The sequence below is a fragment of the Polyodon spathula genome, chromosome 7 (assembly GCF_017654505.1).
Source record: "Polyodon spathula isolate WHYD16114869_AA chromosome 7, ASM1765450v1, whole genome shotgun sequence".
NCBI lineage: Eukaryota > Metazoa > Chordata > Actinopteri > Acipenseriformes > Polyodontidae > Polyodon > Polyodon spathula.
Genome location: NC_054540.1, coordinates 42,261,570 through 42,283,130, shown reverse-complemented (window position 1 = coordinate 42,283,130; position 21,561 = coordinate 42,261,570). Strand labels below are relative to the sequence as shown.

Sequence of the window (21,561 nt, the reverse complement as noted above, 5' to 3'; positions counted from 1 at the left end):
GGTATGTATGATTTATTAACATATATGCTGAAATAACATCAGAGAAGACACTCAATTTCCTTATGTTGACGAATATGTACCGCACCATGTATAATCATGACCTTGTGTGCTTTACTGCACCATGTATAATCATGATCGCATGTGCTCCTCTACTTACAGTAACAGGGATCGAAATTAAGACCCGCCCACCCGCGGGTTAATTTAGTCTGTGGCGGGTAGATTTCACATATTTATAGCCACAGTGGCAGGTATGTTTTTGTAAACTTAACATTTTGAATGCCAGTGGTTCTGTGCCAGTGGTGCGAATTTGCAACACACTGCTGTACCTTTAAACAGAAGCTGTTGGCTAAAAGAAGAAACTTGAAAAAATTGTCACAACAATCACCACAACTTCTGCTTTCGATTGGTCTATTTAACATATGCTGCCACTCTATTTATTTATTTATATTTTTTTAGCAAATCACATATGAAAGTGTTGTTGCTGACAACCAAACAAAAGAGAGGAGGCGGTGCATAAAAACAAACAAAAAAACTGTATTGTATATAAGTGTAATCATATTTGTTCTACAGATCTACCAAACGAAGACTCAAACAAACTCTAGGGTTTTCTTGTATTGTTGCTTTATGTTTGTATGGTTTACACATATCTATTTGCATATCTTTTTAGGTACAGTATTCTTATTCTTTATGGTCACACTGTTAGAACCTTTCCAATCTGTAATTTACACTCATTCTATTTTATATCAAATAAAGTTTAGCAGGCATTTGAATCACTGTTCCCATGTATATTTTTGGGGGTAACTGTAGAAAATAATTATCAGACTGAATATTAGGCTATTGACAAAATCACACTGTCCAGACTGCACCGTACTGACAAGCTCACACTGTCCAGACTGTACCGTACTGACAAGCTCACACTGTCCAGACTGCACCGTACTGACAAGCTCACACTGTCCAGACTGCACCGTACTGACAAGCTCATACTGTCCAGACTGTACCGTACTGACAAGCTCATACTGTCCAGACTATGCCCCATTTTTTCAGTGTGGAACTTTGTGTGAAAACAAAAAAATAAATAAGGCCAATTGATGACTCAAATATGTCATTGTTAGATAAACTAGTAATTTTATTGATTAAATGTATTTATTTGTACGGAATGGAAACGTTGTTGTATTTTTTCTATATAGTTAATTACATTATACATGTAAAAATTATATCTATTTTTTACTTATAAATATGCGTCTACAGGGGTAGCAAATTCGCTAACCCGACGTTCCGGGACAACCGAAAAAAATCTGTCGGACAACGTGTTTTTTTTTTGGCTGCTTGCCCGACGGGCAATCTGAATTTTTACTCTATAACAAGATAACGTTCTGCGCTTTAATCAAACAGCGGTTTCTCAATCAAATTTCCGGTCACACATCATCCCGGCAAAACACGTTTATAGGGATCAGTGTGTTTCATTGGTAATGCTTGAGTGGTCTCCGTGGAGACGTACACGTACACATTGCTTGTAACGAAATCCCGCGAGGATTGCCTATCTATCAAGTCAGCGCTCTGGTATACGTCACATGACTGTCTGCTCCATTGAAACGAAGGTTAAAGTTGACACTTCGACAGCCAAAATATGTACTTTTATTTATTTATTTTTTTTTTTTTTTAAACGAAGTTACAGACTGGAAGAACAAGCTACTGTACTCTGCTCGCCAAGATTCATATTTTGTTATCTTCCTGTTACCTTTATTAAATCGTTAATGTTATTTCCCAACCCAGGAAAAAATTTGAATACTATAGTTATTATTCAGATTTAGCAGGTAGTATGTTGACATCGCGTTTTTAATTTTTTATGCGATTAATAAAATGTACCGGTAATTTTATTTTAACTGTATGGTGCTTGCTTGTAACTTACAGTACCGAGTGCAGCAACAGCCTCGGGTCCAAACCGTCAGTCCAGTGTAGATATACTACATCCTCGCTATATGGCCTTCATTATACGATTAAGTACCGATTTAAAAAAAAAAAAAAAAAAAAAAAAACCTGCTGCTGATGTTGGCTCGTCAGCTGTATGCAACCGGCACGGCAAAGCAACACTGATTGATTTATTTTTATTATATTTTATTTTTTTTTTAAAATAAGGAACCAAGATTTAAATTAACATTTGCAATTGAAACAAAACAAACTTTGCTGATGCGCTTATCTATTTATTTATTTATTTATGGGGGGGGTTTGTACTGTGTTCTTTTAGATGATGGTTTTAAAGGAAACCGTAAATGACACAGAACACACGTTTCTGCTGCGTTCTGTTACCCAGAGCTTGCTATGCCGGCTGCTGTTTTCTGACCTCACACACAGCTTTCAGAGAAACAAAAAAGACCTCATCTTGAATATTGTGTTCAGTTCTGGTCACCTCGCTATAAAAAAGATATTGCTGCTCTAGAAAGAGTGCAAAGAAGAGCGACCAGAATTATTCCGGGCTTAAAAGGCATGTCATATGCAGACAGGCTAAAAGAATTGAATCTGTTCAGTCTTGAACAAAGAAGACTACGTGGCGACCTAATTCAAGCATTCAAAATTCTAAAAGGTATTGACAGTGTCGACCCAAGGGACTTTTTCAGCCTGAAAAAAGAAACAAGGACCAGGGGTCACAAATGGAGTTTAGAAAAAGGGGCATTCAGAACAGAAAATAGGAGACACTTTTTTACACAGAGAATTGTGAGGGTCTGGAATCAACTCCCCAGTAATGTTGTTGAAGCTGACACCCTGGGATCCTTCAAGAAGCTGCTTGATGAGATTTTGGGATCAATAAGCTACTAACAACCAAACGAGCAAGATGGGCCGAATGGCCTCCTCTCGTTTGTAAACTTTCTTTTGTTAAGTTGATTCAGTCTTTGAAGTTTTGGAGGAGATGGATAATAGTGAAAGTGACGGCGAAAATGAGGGTTGGAGAGTGCTGATTCAACATCTGTGAAGCAGCATTTGAAGATGGATTGGAGCCTCTTCAGGAATTGTAAGTATAATAGATCCACACTTATTATTATTCGTAATTTTCAATATGCATTTTTACTGTTAATGTTATTAGAAAATGCAACCATTTGACTCTCAAGGGGCACATAAAAATAACATTTTTTAAAATCATGTAAAGAGCAACACCATGTCTCATCTGTGCTGTGCTGTTGTATACGGTCCCTGATCTTTATGATGCAATACAAGTTGCAAGAATTAATTGTTGCTTCCTGACCGTCTTTATTATTTTCTCATTGATGTTCATTGATTTAGATTATTGCATGGGAGCGTTTAGCAAACTTTTTTATATTTCACCTAGAGACAGTGTAGGTTTCTTAGCCTTTCAAGATAAGCTGTCTGCCTGCTCCAACAATCACTCACACAGTTCTTTTGTTTGCCACATGTCAATCAAAGTAAAGATGAAAGGAACTGAGGTGTTTTCAGTCTGGCAGCCTGATTTAGAGCAGCAAAGATGTCTGCAATCTCATTATTATTATTATTATTATTATTATTTATTGTAGACATTTAGCAGATGCTAAAAACGCCTTCTCCAAAACCTTGCAAACCTTGCACCTAAGCACACATTTTCAACTTGCTATATTTGTCTAGATTATCAACAGTCAGTTTAATTTAACAGATAAACATTAACTTTATTGTCTTTTTTTAATAATCGATTTATTTATTTAATATAGCGTGGACAAGGCTGTCCACGGCTTCATTGTATAATGATAAAATGTAATTCACCTCCGCTAACAATGTGGCAGCAGTAGTTTAAATGGTTATTTGCATTACGATTAGCAGGTCACTCATGATTTAGACTCATTTTAGAGCAAAAGTGTGAATCAATCACTCCCATATGAAGGCTAATCTACAAAATCAGGCAGCCTAACAGGTGAAGTATCAGTTTGGATTATATGCTCATGCACATTGTTATTTCCTAAAAAAAAATGCAATAGTCAGATATGTTCTCAGGAAGACTTTAATGTGCTACAAATGTGCCATTTCAAATGGTTACAGGTAATTGTTACAAAAAAATGTAATGCATTTGAATCATATCTGCTCTAAACACAAGCTGCTAAAGATACATGTTGCAGTAGCTTTACTCGCTCCCACCACAGTTTGGTCAAACCCGTTCTGACATCAGAGAGACTAAACAGAATGCTAAAGGATTCTTACTGGCCCTTTTAATTGGGCTGAAGTTTTTCAGCTCAGCAGTAAATTACTCTCCTCCTGAGCTGTCCAGAAATGAAGGAGTCTCTATTGTAAGGAGGGTTGTGGCCGTTTTTACACTTCGGTTAACGCTCTTGTTTACTATTCAAATGACAACAAAGTTTGAATCAGCCTATCAGTGCGTCTTTACTACTTTTCTGTGACCTGTAATGTGCAGTTGGGGGCGGGACAAAGTTGGCGCTGCATTTAGGTTGCTAAAATCTAGTTTTCAGCATTGGAGGTAAGATATTAGAAACGGATGACAAAGAAAGCAAAGTATATTTCGGCTGATGATTGTTTCAAGACATTTCCCAAAGAAACTGCATATCTTAATGTGTCCGGAGAAAATACGATCGATCGCTATTTAGCTTCAGAATCACACATTAACATCCCATTAAACCCCCAGCCTCCCACAGGCAATTTCCGCCTGGAGGGCTATGGCCTTAAATAAATCACATTATCTTCCAAAGTATAGACAGCACAGGCATGGTTCAGGGCTTGAATTCAAGGTAACCCCCTGGCCATTAGGACTAAAACCTCATTTGATATAAGTCTTACTCAGTACCACACTGGAAGGAGATATCCAGAAAAAAAAAAAACATAAAAAACAAGAAACGCTTTTCATTTGTTTATATTCTATGATCATTTTTTCACCTTGTAGCACATGAAAACAGCCAGATTTTCCAGTGCTTCCCCAACATGTCTACTACACTGGATAAAAATTTGAAACTGATTGAATAAAGGGATCAAATTCTACATTCTCTGAATTTTCAGTACCTGACGCTGTATTTTTGTTACTCACTTGCTTGAAAGTATGTAAATGTCAAGAAGCAAAATATATATATTTTTTTTTTAAATAGTGGTTACACTCATTCAAGCACTGCTGACACGTTAACATATGTTGATTATTGGATAAAGGCATCTGCTAAATGTCTACAATAAATAATAATAATAATAAATAATAATAATAATAATAATAATAATAATAATAATAATGAGATTGCAGACATCTTTGCTGCTCTAAATCAGGCTGCCAGACTGAAAACACCTCAGTTCCTTTCATCTTTACTTTGATTGACATGTGGCAAACAAAAGAACTGTGTGAGTGATTGTTGGAGCAGGCAGACAGCTTATCTTGAAAGGCTAAGAAACCTACACTGTCTCTAGGTGAAATATAAAAAAGTTTGCTAAACGCTCCCATGCAATAATCTAAATCAATGAACATCAATGAGAAAATAATAAAGACGGTCAGGAAGCAACAATTAATTCTTGCAACTTGTATTGCATCATAAAGATCAGGGACCGTATACAACAGCACAGCACAGATGAGACATGGTGTTGCTCTTTACTATGAATTTTAAAAAATGTTATTTTTATGTGCCCCTTGAGAGTCAAATGGTTGCATTTTCTAATAACATTAACAGTAAAAATGCATATTGAAAATTACGAATAATAATAAGTGTGGATCTATTATACTTACAATTCCTGAAGAGGCTCCAATCCATCTTCAAATGCTGCTTCACAGATGTTGAATCAGCACTCTCCAAAAGATCATTTTCGCCGTCACTTTCACTATTATCCATCTCCTCCAAAACTTCAAAGACTGAATCAACTTAACAAAAGAAAGTTTACAAACGAGAGGAGGCCATTCGGCCCATCTTGCTCGTTTGGTTGTTAGTAGCTTATTGATCCCAGAATCTCATCAAGCAGCTTCTTGAAGGATCCCAGGGTGTCAGCTTCAACAATATTACTGGGGAGTTGATTCCAGACCCTCACAATTCTCTGTGTAAAAAAGTGCCTCCTATTTTCAGTTCTGAATGCCCCTTTGTCTAATCTCCATTTGTGACCCCTGGTCCTTGTTTCTTTTTTCAGGCTGAAAAAGTCTCTTGGGTCGACACTGTCAATACCTTTTAGAATTTTGAATGCTTGAATTAGGTCGCCACGTAGTCTTCTTTGTTCAAGACTGAACAGATTCAATTCTTTTAGCCTGTCTGCATATGACATGCCTTTTAAGCCCGGAATAATTCTGGTCGCTCTTCTTTGCACTCTTTCTAGAGCAGCAATATCTTTTTTATAGCGAGGTGACCAGAACTGCACACAATATTCAAGATGAGGTCTTACTAATGCATTGTACAGTTTTAACATTACTTCCCCTTGATTTAATTCAACACTTTTCGGGTGGTGTTACGAGGCCGTAGAACTACGGAAAAAATTAAATCAGAGGTATCGGAACAAGAAGGTCGATAGAAGAAAATTATATATCGAAGAAAAGATATTCGAAAACGAAAAAAGGAAGGAGTGTAAACGGATATACTTTCATGTCCCTTGATTTAAATTCAACACTTTTCACAATGTATCCGAGCATCTTGATGGCCTTTTTTATAGCTTCCCCACATTGCCTAGATGAAGACATTTCTGAGTCAACAAAAACTCCTAGGTCTTTTTCATAGATTCCTTCTCCAATTTCAATATCTCCCATATGATATTTATAATGTACATTTTTATTTCCTGCATGTAGTACCTTACACTTTTCTCTATTAAATGTCATTTGCCATGTGTCTGCCCAGTTTTGAACCTTGTCTAGATCATTTTGAATGACCTTTGTCTGCTGCAACAGTGTTTGCCACTCCTCCTATTTTTGTGTCGTCTGCAAATTTAGTTTGCTTACTATACCAGAATCTAAATCTTTAAATGACTTCTTTTGCGATCTTTTGGAACACTGCTCGCCATTTCGTTCAATTTTATAAATTTTACAAATTGAAAAATGACAAAATGAAAAACGGTAAGAAACCCTGATCCTATGTGCATAGCACTGCGCTCTTGCTTGCAAATATGTGTCTTGTTTACGTACGCACATCGATTACTCTTCAATGGATTAGGCTACAAACAAAAGTCAAGGTATGAATGGATAGCTTGTGACCTCTCCTACAACGTGATCAGGGAGATTTCACCATCAACAGATACGTGCAAGGCCAGAGCAGCGAAATGCACAGCTAGTCGATCCGAGTTGTTTTTGAACCGTGAGGTACTAGACACATTGCGAAGGGAATATCCCAGCGGTGAAACAGCGAATTTGAAAAATTCCTTCGCTGTTTGACAGTAGGAAAACAACGTTTTAGATATTGAGTCAGGTTTTTTTTTTGCCGTTTTGCTTTTGTAATAATATTACAGATGATTTTTGAAATAATGTTTAATTGCAGTACCATGTTCCACCCACGGAACAGGGGGGCGTAAGAGGTTAAGCAAAAGGCTAATATAGAGGCTGCTGAGCAGAACTGAAAACGGTTTATTTTACGAAACCAAACTGGAAAGTCAGCCTAAACACAGTATTCATTTCTGCAAGTTAAATCAGTACTAAAATGATCTAGCACAGCCACCTCACTTCAACCTGCTGCTTACTTTTTCGTAGTTGAAATTTTAGACCCGAATAGCCACGTTTTCTTTGTTTAGACTCTGTACTAATAAAATAAATTATTGGACGGGACAAATAACATGACAACATTCCAGATGCCCTTGGGTAACCGAGTTTTGTGGCAGTTTCTAATCGATTTCCACATCTGTATAATTTGGCAAAGCTTTGCCTTAACTTCCAACCAATTCAGTGGCTGCAGAACGTGCAGTCTCAATGTATGGGCAAGTCAACTGCAGGAGGATATTGTATGCTTGCCTTTAACAAATGACAGTACTCTGTTTTAGTAAGTAAGCATCACTATTTTTAGGCTTTACAGTGGTGTTCTGAAATACTGTCTACAAGTTTATTTAATATTTAAAAAGGTCAGCGAAATCCTAGTTTTATTCTGCAACCTACCTGTGAAAAATACGTAAATTTAGCGCGATTTAAGTAGACCCCTACTTATTATCTATGAAAGAAAATAACAAGCTTAGTTTTCAACGGAGCACTAGGAGACTAAGCTTTCTACAATGAAGAGCAAGTCAAGAAACTCCAAACTCCAGCGAGACATGTACTGTGTGTTCATACAGGTCCCTCACAACGGGCTGACTGCAAAACACCTTGCTGATAGAACTAGGCTCGCTCACGTGTACTGTGTGTTCATACAGTTGCAGAGGCTTTGTTACCTAAAGCAAACATTTTTATATATCCTTTGGTTCTGACCAGCTGCTGTGCTGTGAAGCTAAGGAATATCAGACTGTGAAACTGGTGTCAATGTACTCGATGCTTTCCTCTTGTTGAAATTGGATCCCAGTATCTCCGCCCCACTAAATGTCCTCAGCTCACCTTGTCTGAAACGACTCAAACATGTTGTATAAGAGGTTTAATAAGCACTCTACAAGATTATTATTACGCTATTTTGTGAGCTCCAGAAAACTACATGAGGACACAAAGCACCACTTTCAACAGATGAAGTTTCGAAATATTTCAGAATGTTGTGTTCGTGTGCAGACTGACACAGCAAGTGACAACCAGCAGGCATGAGCTGGAGACAGAAACAGTGAAAGAAAGTTCAGCAGCACAGGCCCTGATGAACTGCGGTCACATTCACTGCAAGATTAGAAACCCTGTTAACAGATCACTGCTGAGGACTAGTGCTTGTTTGGAGAAGAGCCCAAAAAGAGGGTTCTGCTGCTTCTCCTTTTATGGTCAGGCACAGTCTGGGCTTCAGATCTCGAAAGCATTGTTCTTAAATGACAGAATACTGTTTCAAACTGGACATATTTACAAAATAAAGATAACTGCCATAACACAGGAATACTACAGTGCATCCACACAATGTATCAACATGGCCAGTGCACAATTGGCAGCCTCCCTTTAAAGGCCTATATTTGCTACTAGGCCTGCCTTTCTGCTGCAAAAACTGATTAAAACCTGCATTTACTGTACAAGAAACAAGCCACTAAGCCATTTATCAGGGGAAGGAAACCCTTATCTTTAAAATGTTTTATTTTAGTACGATTATAAAACAAGAAGATTGTGTCTCACAGAGCTTTTAAATGTATTTATTTATATTACACAGACTTACATATTTAAAAAGGTTGCAACTTTTACTGTAAGCCTATTCAGAAAACAGTTCTGCAGACATTTTCTGTAAAATTCAGGACAGAAACAAAAGTGGTGTGAAGTTTGTGTGGAACAACCTTGGGGGGGTTGCAAACTGTGAGGCCGATAAATACTGTAGAAAGCACAGAATGGTAACATGCAGTATGGAAGAATGTGACAACCAGTGGTCTTAAAAAAAAAAAAAAAATCACATGACCAGTATAGGAAACATAGTTGTGGGACAAGTTCCTTTTAAAGAATGACAAATACTGCAGCAGATTAATTTCCTCATTTGACACATAAAAAGAGCTCCTTTCAAACAAGAGGAGAACGGATTTCTGTTTAAAAGTTGCAAAGTAGCCTTAATTTACAATTGTACAAAGCTGTAAGAAAGTAAGACAGGGCCTCCTGGTCTGGTGCCCTCCATCACAGGTACATCACTTTTTTATTTGTTTTTATTTGTTTTTTAAATGTGGACTCTGGTTTTTAGAAACTCATCTCGTTCATATAACCTGCGTACAGCCGGAATTGAGGATCTGCAATCCTGGACAGGCAGGGGGTTCAGACAGGGACGTTGTTTTAAGTGCAGACAAACATAAGCTTTTTAAAATAGAAGCCAGGGGGCATTGACCGCATTCTACAGCAATGTTCCGATGACAAATTACTTCCCTCATGAAGTTCTACAGGAATTTGTCAAGAGACAGGCTGGCTGACAAGCAGTGTGTCAAACACAAACGCACCAGAAAAAAGGTTTTATCTGAGGTAATATTCTAACTATCAGGAGAGAGCCATCAGTTGCAAATCAGAGGTGGTTCTGTCAGTTTCTGAATTGGGAGTCACTTATCGATACAGCAGTTAAGACCCTGCAGTACCTTCAACACAGTAGAACCGGTCATATCTGATTGAACTGGTTCCAGGGGTCCATCGGATATGTAAAGATAGATATCGCACCTCAGAGGAGTCATTCCACTACATTGCAATTACTTTGTGCATTTATCCAATGACAAAACGTTAACAGTCAGGTACATCATCATGTTTGAAACACCAGTGTGGTCCTGCATGTGTACTACACAGACAATCGGCGAATAATGTAATGCAGCATGCGAGGATTGGGCAAAACCATCAGGCAAAAAGGCAGGAAACCAGGCTGAAATAGTGATGTGCTGGGAGCGCAGGATGAATCACACAGCTTGGACGGCACCGGTTTGCGTCTCGGCTGTGCAAGGAGGCCGAGCTTTGCTAGTGACCCAGAGGAGTGTCCCCTGGTGGGGGAATGGGAAACTGGCAGAGACTGCTGCTTCTCACTGTGCGACAATGAACCCTACTGGCCAGACACAGAACACATTCAGAGTGGATAAAAAGTAGGGCCTGATGTAGCCTGATCTAGCCTGCCCACATCTGCTCTGGATTGCTAGGCGTAAAAGCGATTCTAGCTTTAGGCTTAGGCTACGCTTGCACACCCTCAGACCGTCTGCGCTTTGTATTTAACAAAAATAGAAGGTAAAGATATAACAATATACAGACAAGCAGCAACCCACTGGATCTCCTTCCTAAGACCCAGCCTATACAGGACTGAAAATACAGATTGGGTACAGCCAGTTCCACACATCACTTAAACTACATTGAATAATGAATTAGTTGGACCTCCAATCACAGCCTGGGGTATTCTCCATTCTGTCCACATTCTCACATGGAAGATGTGAACATTTTAAATCAGGCCCAAACTAAACCCTTTGCTGGGTAGCGTTAACACACACACACACACACACACACACACACACTTAAACATCTATACCAAACAAACTAATATTAAAATAAAGATAATACTGTTTATGATGTAACTGGTACTGCAGAACGTGAGTGAAGGGAAACAAGTACAGCTACAAAACAGGGTAACAAAATATATAAACAAAAGAGGGGGTTTCACCTTGTCACGCAGCATTTAGCAATTTACAAAACAGCATTCCAAAAACAGTTCTTACTGTGCACGCTCAGTCCATTACAAAGGACAGGGTAATTTTTTTTTTTTTTTTTGCACCGTGCCTGTTAACCCAAGACAGAAACAACAATACATGAAACTGGCTTTCAAGGGTGGGAAATACATCTTGCACCTTTTTTTCTTTTATTTAACATGGATGAACCGTCTATAAATATGACAAATATTTCAACTGCTAGAAAATAACTAACTGTTTGCCAATAGCTATTAGAACTAGAAGAAACAAAATGTCCTGGGCATTTGTGTTTATTAACCCTCAAACCAGAGAGACCTAGAGGTGGTAGAAAAATAAACTGATAGCCATCATAAAACAGTTACTGCAAAATGAACAGCAGGTACTTATTGAAATACACGCCAAACTGGATCCGCTGTGTCGTCCGTTACCTATTGTACTGTCTCACTAATTTTAGCCCATGATTTGGCAGCAACTAGTTACTAAGCAACCAGTCAGTCTGTCAGTCTCTGACGTTATGAACATACATTCTCACTTTGAAGCCACAGTGGGAATATCTAATGGAGCATCACTACTGCACTGTATTCTTGTTATGAAAGTTGGACATTTTCTATGGCAACTGCAACATTCACAGAGATACAGAAACAGAAATAAAATATTACAGTAGCGGTGCATTTATAAATAGACTTCCGGCATGACTCTTCCATGAAGAAACCAAAATAAGAATAACGGTTATAAAAACAAATCATTAGATGAGTTTAGCAGTGCTGAAAGACTAACTGGTCCTGGGTGAATACTTATGCAATCAATTATTTTCTGTTTTGTATTTGTAATTAATTTAGAACAATTTGTAGATTTTATTTTTCACTTTGACGTTATGGACTTTTTTGTGTTGATCAGTGGCAAAATCTCCTAATTAAATCCATTGTAATTCCATGTTGTAACAAAATAAAACGTGGAAAAGTCCAAGGGGGGTGAATACTTTTGAGAGCCACTTTACATGTCACTGATGTTACTTTAGGTTCCATTAAACAAAGCTTGAAAATGGACACTAAGAACATGGATTTTGAGTTTTCAAACTGCAACGTCTGCAGTCCAATTGAAACTGTTCAACACTGCGCATGTATTGTGGTACAGGAGGCCAACTATTAAAAATAGAACTAAAAAGAAACACACAAAGCGATTGCTAACATTAGCCATTTGCTTGCCTGTGTTCTCAGCCAGATTTCTCAAGGTCTTTCTGTCAAACTGACCTTATCAAACCAGAAACAAACAGCACAGGCTGGCATACCTTTCAGTCCTTCAATCAGTCTTCAGATTTGCTTATTACCAGTTTGTAACTTGACATTTGTTTTCCTCTCAAAGCACTGGGAAACATCTCAGCCACTGTTCGTGTGGATTCAGCAGCTCTTTAAATGCATGAATACTTTTCTGTTTACAAGAACTTCCTTATGCGCATCACACATGTTGGATTAGAGAAGTATCTGCATTTCCTCTTAGACAAGCAGTGATAATGAGAGTAACCCTGAAATACACCGAGCTGGAAAGAACCTCCTCTGACCACAGATTGATTCACTATCTTCACAGGCAATGTGCATGACCAACTGAAATACAGGCAGCATTCATTCTTTCCCATGACTTCAACACTCCCCATCGTCATTTAAAGCAATAGAAATTAAACTGGACCAAATTCAAATGGCTGACGCTTTACTTTTTAAAGTATTAAAGCTTATTTTAAGAAAGATTTTTGTTGTTTATTTCCAATCTGGAGATAAGCAGGGCCCTCAGGAACTGACCCCGTTATTACAGCACCTTGGCAGGCTGACTGAGACAACAGAGTGCTACGGGATTTACAGGCTGACAGAGCAGGCAGCTTCTTGAAACACCCGCTAAAGCTATTCTCATGTAAAATGCAGGCCTCAAAGATGTCAGAAGCTTGTTTGGTCTTGAATTTCCTGTTCAGTTGCTTTCTCTTAAAATAAATGCCTCCCCCCCACCACTCAACACCTTAGATTTCAGGAAACTATCATTCTGACCAAATTCTAAGAATTACATTTTTAAAAATTGCTTTTGGGGCTAATTTTTTTTTTTTTTCATCATTCCATAGATGGAAGTCTGTATGGCTGTGTGTAAGAAAGCTGAACCCAAAGCACGTCTTTCTATTTTAAATGGTACAGCAGTACTGGGTGATTGACAGTGGGCTGCTCATACTAGGTTCTGGGTTGTGTTTGCATGCTACAGTATCTGGATTGTGCGTGCATGCTACCACGCGAACTAGGGATGCACCGAAATCATTTTTTGGGATTCGGCCAAATAGCGGATCCATCTCAAAAGATTCGTCCGAATACCGAATTTACAAAAACTGTCAAGAAAACTGTTGAATAAAAAAAAGACTGGCAGCTACTAACAAGGAATATACACAATCTATAATTGAGCCTTTTGGTTAATACTTTTATTAACGAATGGAAATATATCCCCGAAAAAGATTTTACTTTGAAACTTACCGCCAAGTTTTTATTTTTATCTCAGTATGATCTCTAGAACACATCTCAGACAAAGCAACAAAGGTCTACAACAGTTTTCCATTACTATATATTACAGGTTTACTACTTAACTTCACTCCATGTAAAGTGTGATGTGACTGTGCTGTGTCGCATACGGGGGGATGGGGGGGGGGGGGATGATGACATTCAGCAGCTACGTGACATGCTTAGTGCGTGTACCACCAGTAATTTAGGGAGTCGAGAGCTGCGACAGAGTTCAAACGTGTTCCTGTTCTTGAATACCTGTAATTAAATACAAGAGTTTTGTTTAATACCGGATTTGTGTATTTTATTTACAGAACTGCACACTTCGGAGGGATGTATTAAAATGGATGTGTGTTTGGGCAGATGTAGGATTCAGATCACCGAATCATAAGTATTCTGCCAAATCCGAACTCTGCTTAAAAAAAAAAAAAAAAAGAAAAACAGGTATTCGGGCCGAATCAGAAACAGAATCCTGGATTCACTGCATCCCTATTTAGAATGTGAATACACTGCTGCCTGCTTGCCGATAGGCAGCCATTGTTGCATCTCACATGCCCTCTCGTGTAGACACTGTTCAACAAATTCACTGATCTGGACTTGAGAATAGTGTAAATCTACAACATGTAAACAACATTAGTGAGTTACCTCATTGCAAAGGCCAGAGATACTGAATAGCGTTTGAGTGACCATGGACAGCAGTGGAGAATCACATGGTCTTTGCATGTGCAGACTTGGACTCTTCTGGTTTGAAAGTGGATGACCAGTTGATCACCATTCAAAGGCCCATCAGAACATTGTATTTAATCCATAATTCGGCAGTGGTTTTTTTTTTTTTTTTTTTTTTCAGTCAGCATGTTTAGTAGTAGCATACTGAAGTGGAATCACTCCTCATAGCCTCCGGATTCCAGAGCACCCTGTTACAGCACACAACCCAAAGCCACTTGGTGTTTACTGCTTCGCAAGAAGGTGCCAGGCCTTCCACTCACAAAGCCTGCAAATCAGGTCAGCAGCCCTTATATGTGTGTGTTTCTTTTCTCCCTCTCTGATCCCTAATGCTAGGAGCCAGTTGAACGCCCCCTTCCCCCACTGAAGAAAGTGGACCAGGCGCCTCACCAGACATGTCAAAGCATCTGTGTTTAAGGCTACTGGTATACCAGTGAAAGAATCAGCGCAATAAAACGAAATATTTTATTTGTTAAAATTGTTCATTCAATTCTCCCTGTCTATTGCCACACATAAAACACGACATCAATGCAATCCATGTCCGATACAAAGGCCTTGACAGCAGCAGCAATATTTACTAAACACAACATGTACTATGTAAACATTATAATAGATGCAACAAAGCACGCGTACATAAACATGCAAGCGTTACATAAAGACCAGGGAACGAGACCAATGCACTTCCATCTCCACAAGCCCGACATCAGAAAAAACGACATGACTTAAAATACACGGTACACAGAAAGCAATAGCATGATGAAACAGTCACCGCCACATATACCTATTATTAACACGTCTAGCTACAGCATGCAGGGTCCCTGTATAAAACATTGTAAACACCCATAACAGCGCGAACGAAATGGAAATTATACCATCCATTGTACGCAGTTTTTTTTTTTTTGTTTGTTTTGTTTTTTTTTTAATATTGGGCTGCGTGCCTAGGTTCTACACAAAGCTTTAAAAAATGTTTAGATCCTTACCAATACAATACTCGTAAAGCAAAAATCGAGTCAAATGGTTAACTGTAATGTTTTTCATTACTGATGATAAAGCAAGACGACGACATTGAATTAATAGGAAGCAATTGAATGGGCACACTCGATAGCATTGCACTGGCTGTAGCGAAAAAGATAGCATTGAATTCTTAAACAAATCTAACTGCATCACTATAAAAATATGAATAACAAATTAAGTTAAACCAGAAACTAAAGTAACACACTGTATTGATAAACAATACACTGGATTACAAACAAAATAGTCGTATATTCATATAAATTATATACAGCACATGCATTGTTAGAATAATAAAAACTAACGACACAATGAAATAGCGACCGATACCCCTGTCCTACTATTACTAACCCACAGTGAAAGTAAATATATAATGTGGCGACCCAGTGTGTCTTTTTGAAACCCACCTGCCTGTGTTGTATCAGACAAGTCACAGCTCATCCCGGGGAAATCTTTCAGTTTCCTCCCGCTAATGCTAAGTATCCCCGAGCACACGGCTTCCTCCAGGGCGCGATCCAGGCTCCGCGCCGTGTGGAGATGGTGATGGTGCTGGTGCTGGTGCTGGTGATGGAAGGTACCCGGGTTCCAGTTCGGTCCAGTCGGGTAGTTTTGGCTTTGCAGAGCCGTGGCTGCTCCTCCACCTCCGTGACTCGACGCCATTTTCATGCGAGAAACGATAGTAGTATTAATACAGAAGGGGTGCCACAATGCCCATGCGCAAAGAGTGGGGTCCCTCAAAGTGGGAGGAGGGCCCGTAAGCACTGGGGGCGGGTTCTGAAATGAACTTAGTTTTAGAGAGAGTTCTGCACGCCGGTCGGGTAGAGCGACCAGCTGCACCGTTAGAAATACCTGCACATACCCGCCTGACCTGGGAAACAAAGCATATGCTAAATCAATATCAAAATCATAGAAAAGCAATCGTTCAAACCCACAAGTACTCCTACAACAATCAAGGGTTTTAGTTAAAATAAATACGTAGTCGCAATATGGGAGCATTGGAAATACACCGTTATGTTATGTAGAGTATTTTCTGCAGACTTGAGTACATTTTCTAGCTAGACAGGCAAAGTATCTGATAGATAATGCAACTGAACTTCATTGTCCCCAAGGCGGGCCAGAGGGCATGGCAATTCAGGTATACCACCCCTCTGTGTCTACGCTGTCCACTAAAACACACGTATACAGCAGACCAAACACAGCATCAGTTTTTCCTCAATGTAGTGTTTCCATTTCTCAGCCAGGTAGAGCACTTTCCCCTGATGTTCCAGAACAGAGGACGATCCCTTTGCTTTCATCTGATGTTCCAGGGCAGAGGACGATCCCTTTGCTTTCCTCTGATGTTCCAGTGCAGAGAAGAATGGCTTTATATACCTCATGTGGAAAGGGGTTTCAGATAAAATAGATTGTTTCCTTTATTTCTCTTGTCCAGTCAGAAGCACTCATCACATTAACTGCACCACACAGAGCCAGGTGAACAGATTACTCGACCATTGGAACCCATCTCAAGGATATACAGTGCTGAGAAAAAGTTTGTGAACCCCTTAGGATTTTCACATATTTCACATATTTCAAACCTAAAATGTTATTAGATCTTAATCTAAGTCCTAATAATAGATAAGGATAACCTGATTAAACAAACGACACAAAAACATGGTACCTTTTCAACATGTATTTATCCATAAATGATTCAACATTCAATATTTATGTGTGAAAAAAGTATGTGAACCTTTAGATTCAGTAACTGGTGGCACCCCCTTGAGCAGCAATGACTTAAACTAAGCGTTTCTTGTAACTGTTGGTCAGTCTCTCACATCGGTTTTGAGGAATTCTGGCCCATTCCTCCTTACAGAACTGCTTCAACTCTATGACATCTGAGGGCTTCCTTGCATGGACAGCTCACTTCAGGTCCTGCCACAATATTTAGATGCGGTTTAAGTCCGACAATGTCTAGGCCATTCTAAAACGCGGAAATTATTTTGTAGATCTGCTTGTATGTTTAGGATCATTGCCTTGCTGCATGACCCACTTTCAGCTTCAGCTCACAAACAGATGGCCTGACATTCTCCTCTAGAATCTTCTGATATAGTGCAGAATTCATGGTTGTGTCCAGGTCCTGAGGTAGCAAAGCATCCCCAAACCATCACACTCCCACCACTATGCTTGACAGTTGGGATGAGGTTCTTCTGTTCGAATGCAGTGTTTGGTTTTCGCCAAACATAACATTTCTCATTGAGGCCAAAAAGTTCTACCTTTGACTCATCTGACTAGAGAACGTTGTTCCAGAAGTCTTGTGGATCATCTATGTGCTCTTTGGTGAACTTCTTTGGTGAACGGGCAGCAATGCTCTTTTTTAGAGAGCAGTGGTTTCCTCCTGGCTATCCTTCCATGAATACCATTCTTGTTCAGTCTTTTTCTGATAGTTGAGTCATGAACACTCACATTAGCCAAGGTGAGAGTGGTCTGCAATTCCTTGGATGTTACTCTGGGGTTCTTTGTGACTTCCTTGATGGTTTTCCGGTTTATTCTTGGAGAGATTTTGGTAGGACGACCGCTCCTGGGTAGAGTGACCATGGTCTTGAATTTTCTCCATCTGTAGGTCTGGACAGTGGATTTGTGGAGCCCCAAATCCTTAGAAATGTAACCCTTTCTACACTGATGAGCATCAACAACTGTTTTTCTGAGGTCCTCAGATATTTCTTTTGATCATGGCATGACATGTTTCCACACACCTGTATGGTGACAACCAAACTCACAAAGTTTTTGATCTTTATATAGGGTGGGGCCTCCCAAACTCACCCCTGAAGATCTACCTAATTATTTATACACCTGATTCTAATTATCCCCTTAACTGAGCTGATAAAACCAGGGGTTCACTAACTTTTTTTCACATATCTTGAATATTAATTACTCATTGTTTGTCTAATTCATACATCATTTTGTTTCAAAAGACATGAAATTGGTTAATACAAACCCTATTGGATATTTAAGAAAATATTTCCACAATGTTTATACTTTTCAATGGCATTTGTTTTTTACAATCCGATATCCCTGTTGTCAGTTGCCTTATCATTGTGTTTCAGATCCAACAGGATTACAATCCATCGAGTGGGAAAGAGACCCATTGACGGGCTTCTAATGTAGGCTATGCTGGGCAGCAGCTGTTGTAAAGCAGCTGAATGAGCCTCAGGAAGCACACGCATTGCTTTGAACACCTACGGCCAGCTATTGTAATTGCAGCTTCTTATTTTATTTTCCTGCACAACCCCAGCAGGGGTCCCAAGAGACACAAGGTTTTGTAAGTCAGGCAATGAGTAATGAGGGCCACAGCTGATTTAGAAAAACATTTTCCAGTGGAACCTGGCTTGGGAGAGGTGCACAGTGTCACTCAACTCAGATTAATAAACAGAACGCTGTAGATGGCAATTGACATTTATTTAACCCTTACATCCCTGTGAATACCAAAAGTGTAAATACATTATTTAAAGGTTTTGATTTACCAGTACACTTTTATGCAAATCATTTCGTAAAAAAACCAAAAACAATAACAATAATTACATTTTCTTGATATGTGTATCACACCAGGCACAAATATATATTTCGTCAACCCGAAGAGAATATTATTTTTGTTAATAGATTTCCCGTTTCTGGCACTGATCCCTGAACATTATAGATATTATAACCATTTATTGGAATCTGGGCATTTGAGATGTTCTATAACATATGTAAGCTGTGTTTCTTTATTTTTTCTTTATTTTATTTTTAATGGTTTATTTTGTTCTTTGAATATAATGTAAAAAAATATAGTTCATAAGAAGCCCACAAGTTTTACTTATGTTTGCATAAAAAACAAACAAAATATCGATTCTCAGTTCTTGTGCATTACTTGTTAAAACCTGAAATCTTGATGCATTTAAATGGGATTTTTTTCTTTCTTTGATTTACACAACCTAATCAACACAAGGGGGGGGGGGGGACAAATCAATTAAAAATAAAAACCTGAAAAGTCTTCATTAGATAAGTATTCACCCCCTTTGCTATGGCATTCCAAAATAAGCTCAGGTGCAACCAATTATTCAGAATTCACACAATAAGTTAAATTGAGTCCATCTGTGTGCAATAAACATAGTTCACATGATTTCAAATTAAATACACCTGTTTCTGTAAGGACCCACAGTTGGGTAGTGCATTCAAAGCGAGGATACTACCATGAAGACCAAGGAGCTTTCAAAACAAATCCAGGATAAAGCTGTGGAAAGGCACAGATCAGGGGAAGGATATAAAAAGATTTCAAAGACAATGAATATCCCTTGGAGCACAGTCAAGTCGACCATTAAGAAGTGGAAGGTATACTGCACCACCCAGAATCTGCTTAGAGCAGGCCTTCCTCCCAAACTGAGCAGGTGGGTAAGAAGAGCATTGGTCAGAGAAGCCACCAAGAGGCCAATGACAACTCTGAAAGACCTACAGCATTCCATGGCTGGGATGGGACAGACTGTCCATGTGTCAACAATGTACAATGTATGTATGGAAGAGTGGCAAGAAGGAAGCCATTTCTGAAAAAGCCCATGTAAAATCCTGCTTGGAATTTGCAAAAAGGCATGTGGGGTAGCAAAAGATTCTGAGGTCCGATGAAACAAAATTTGAACTATTTGGCCTAAATGCAAAGCGTTGTCTGGCGCAAACCCAACACAGCACATCACCCAGGTAACACCATCCCTACTGTGAAGTATGGTGGTGGCAGCATCATGATATGGGAATGCTTTTCATCAGCAGGGACTGGGAAGCTTGTCAGGGTAGAGGGCAAAATGGATGGAGCTAAATACATGCAAATCCTTGAGGAAAGCCTGCTTTAGTCTGCAAAAGACTTAAGACTGGGATGGAGATTCACCTTTCAGCAGGACAATGACCCCAAGCACACAGTCAAAGCAACACTGGAGTGGCTTAAAAACAAGAAAGTGAATGTCCTAGAGTGGCCCAGTTAAATACTTGAATACGAATGAAAATCTGTGGCAAGACTTTAAGATTGCTGTCCACCAGAGATCCCCATCCAACATGCCAAAGCTTGAACAATTTTGCCATGAAGAATGGGCAAATATTGTACGATTCAGACGTGCAAACCTGGTAGAGACTTACCCCAAAAGACTCACAGCTGTAATTGCTGCCAAAGGTGGTTCTACCAAGTATTGACTCAGTGGGGTGAATACTTATAACCAAAGCGTTTCCAGTTTTTTTATTTTTTATTTTTCATTAACTGTTGTTTCACAATAAAAAATTCTCTTGCCTCTTCAAAGTGTTGAGTAGGTTGTATAAATCAAAGGAAAAAAAATTCCATTTAAATTCCATTTAATGCATCAAGAGATCAGGTTGTAACACAACAAACTGAAAAAGTCCAAGGGGGGTGAATACTTACTATAGGCACTGTATATTTTTCTATAAAATTAAGTATCATCAGTTGGCTAACCCGGTCTTCTTTCATGTTTTGACATTGACCCAGGATCAACAGTTCAATGCAGCAGCTGTTCAGGACATCAAAGGGGAGAATCGCCACCATGCCACGCGAGTGGAACCAAGTTGCAACATTGTTGGCGAAATCAAGGGATATTTAACCATCAGGGGATCGAGAGCGGAAAGCCCTGTCTGCTTGAGATTGGTGGCTAGTGCACCAGAGCAGCCCTGGACAAAGGAATAAGTAACACACTACTGCTGTTGTTGGGCTGTGACAGAAATGTGTTGTTGAGACAGAGACAAGCTGGATTGAAAAAAGGAGCACAGAAGACAGAACCAAGGAGAGTAGAAGAGAGGCGGGACTACAGTAAAAGAGAAAGCAGTCTTGTAGCACACAGCCACAACAGTGTGCTGTTGGGCTTTCTTGTAGAAATTCCACTACAGTATTCTTTTGCATTTAGTTGATATCCCTGCAATCTAACGGGAGGGATTCTTTATCTAAACTGTAAACATGCTGTGGGTCTAAAATCTTTACTGCCTTCAGAAACTAGTGAGCTGGTTGAATACAACACAGGGGCGGAGGAATAGCCGGTGCAGCCAGTGCAGTTGCACTTAGGGGATCACAGCAGGCAAACTCAACAGTTGAAATCATTATATAATCAATGTATTCATTTTCATGGCCATCCACCTCAGTGAT

General features: G+C 39.2%; 1 protein-coding gene across 3 annotated transcripts in view; it reads right to left on the bottom strand.

The window, feature by feature from the left end:
- The window catches only part of LOC121318632 (leucine-rich repeat and calponin homology domain-containing protein 2-like), a 110,063-nt gene extending 93,923 nt beyond the window's left edge, over positions 1 to 16,140 (bottom strand). For all 3 annotated transcript variants that reach the window (XM_041255519.1, XM_041255520.1, XM_041255521.1), the window contains exon 1: positions 15,827 to 16,140. In XM_041255519.1, the coding sequence (XP_041111453.1) occupies positions 15,827 to 16,085 (259 nt within the window). In that variant the 5' untranslated portion in view covers positions 16,086 to 16,140. The remainder of the gene's footprint in view (positions 1 to 15,826) is intronic.
- Between the last annotated feature and the right edge of the window lie 5,421 nt (positions 16,141 to 21,561).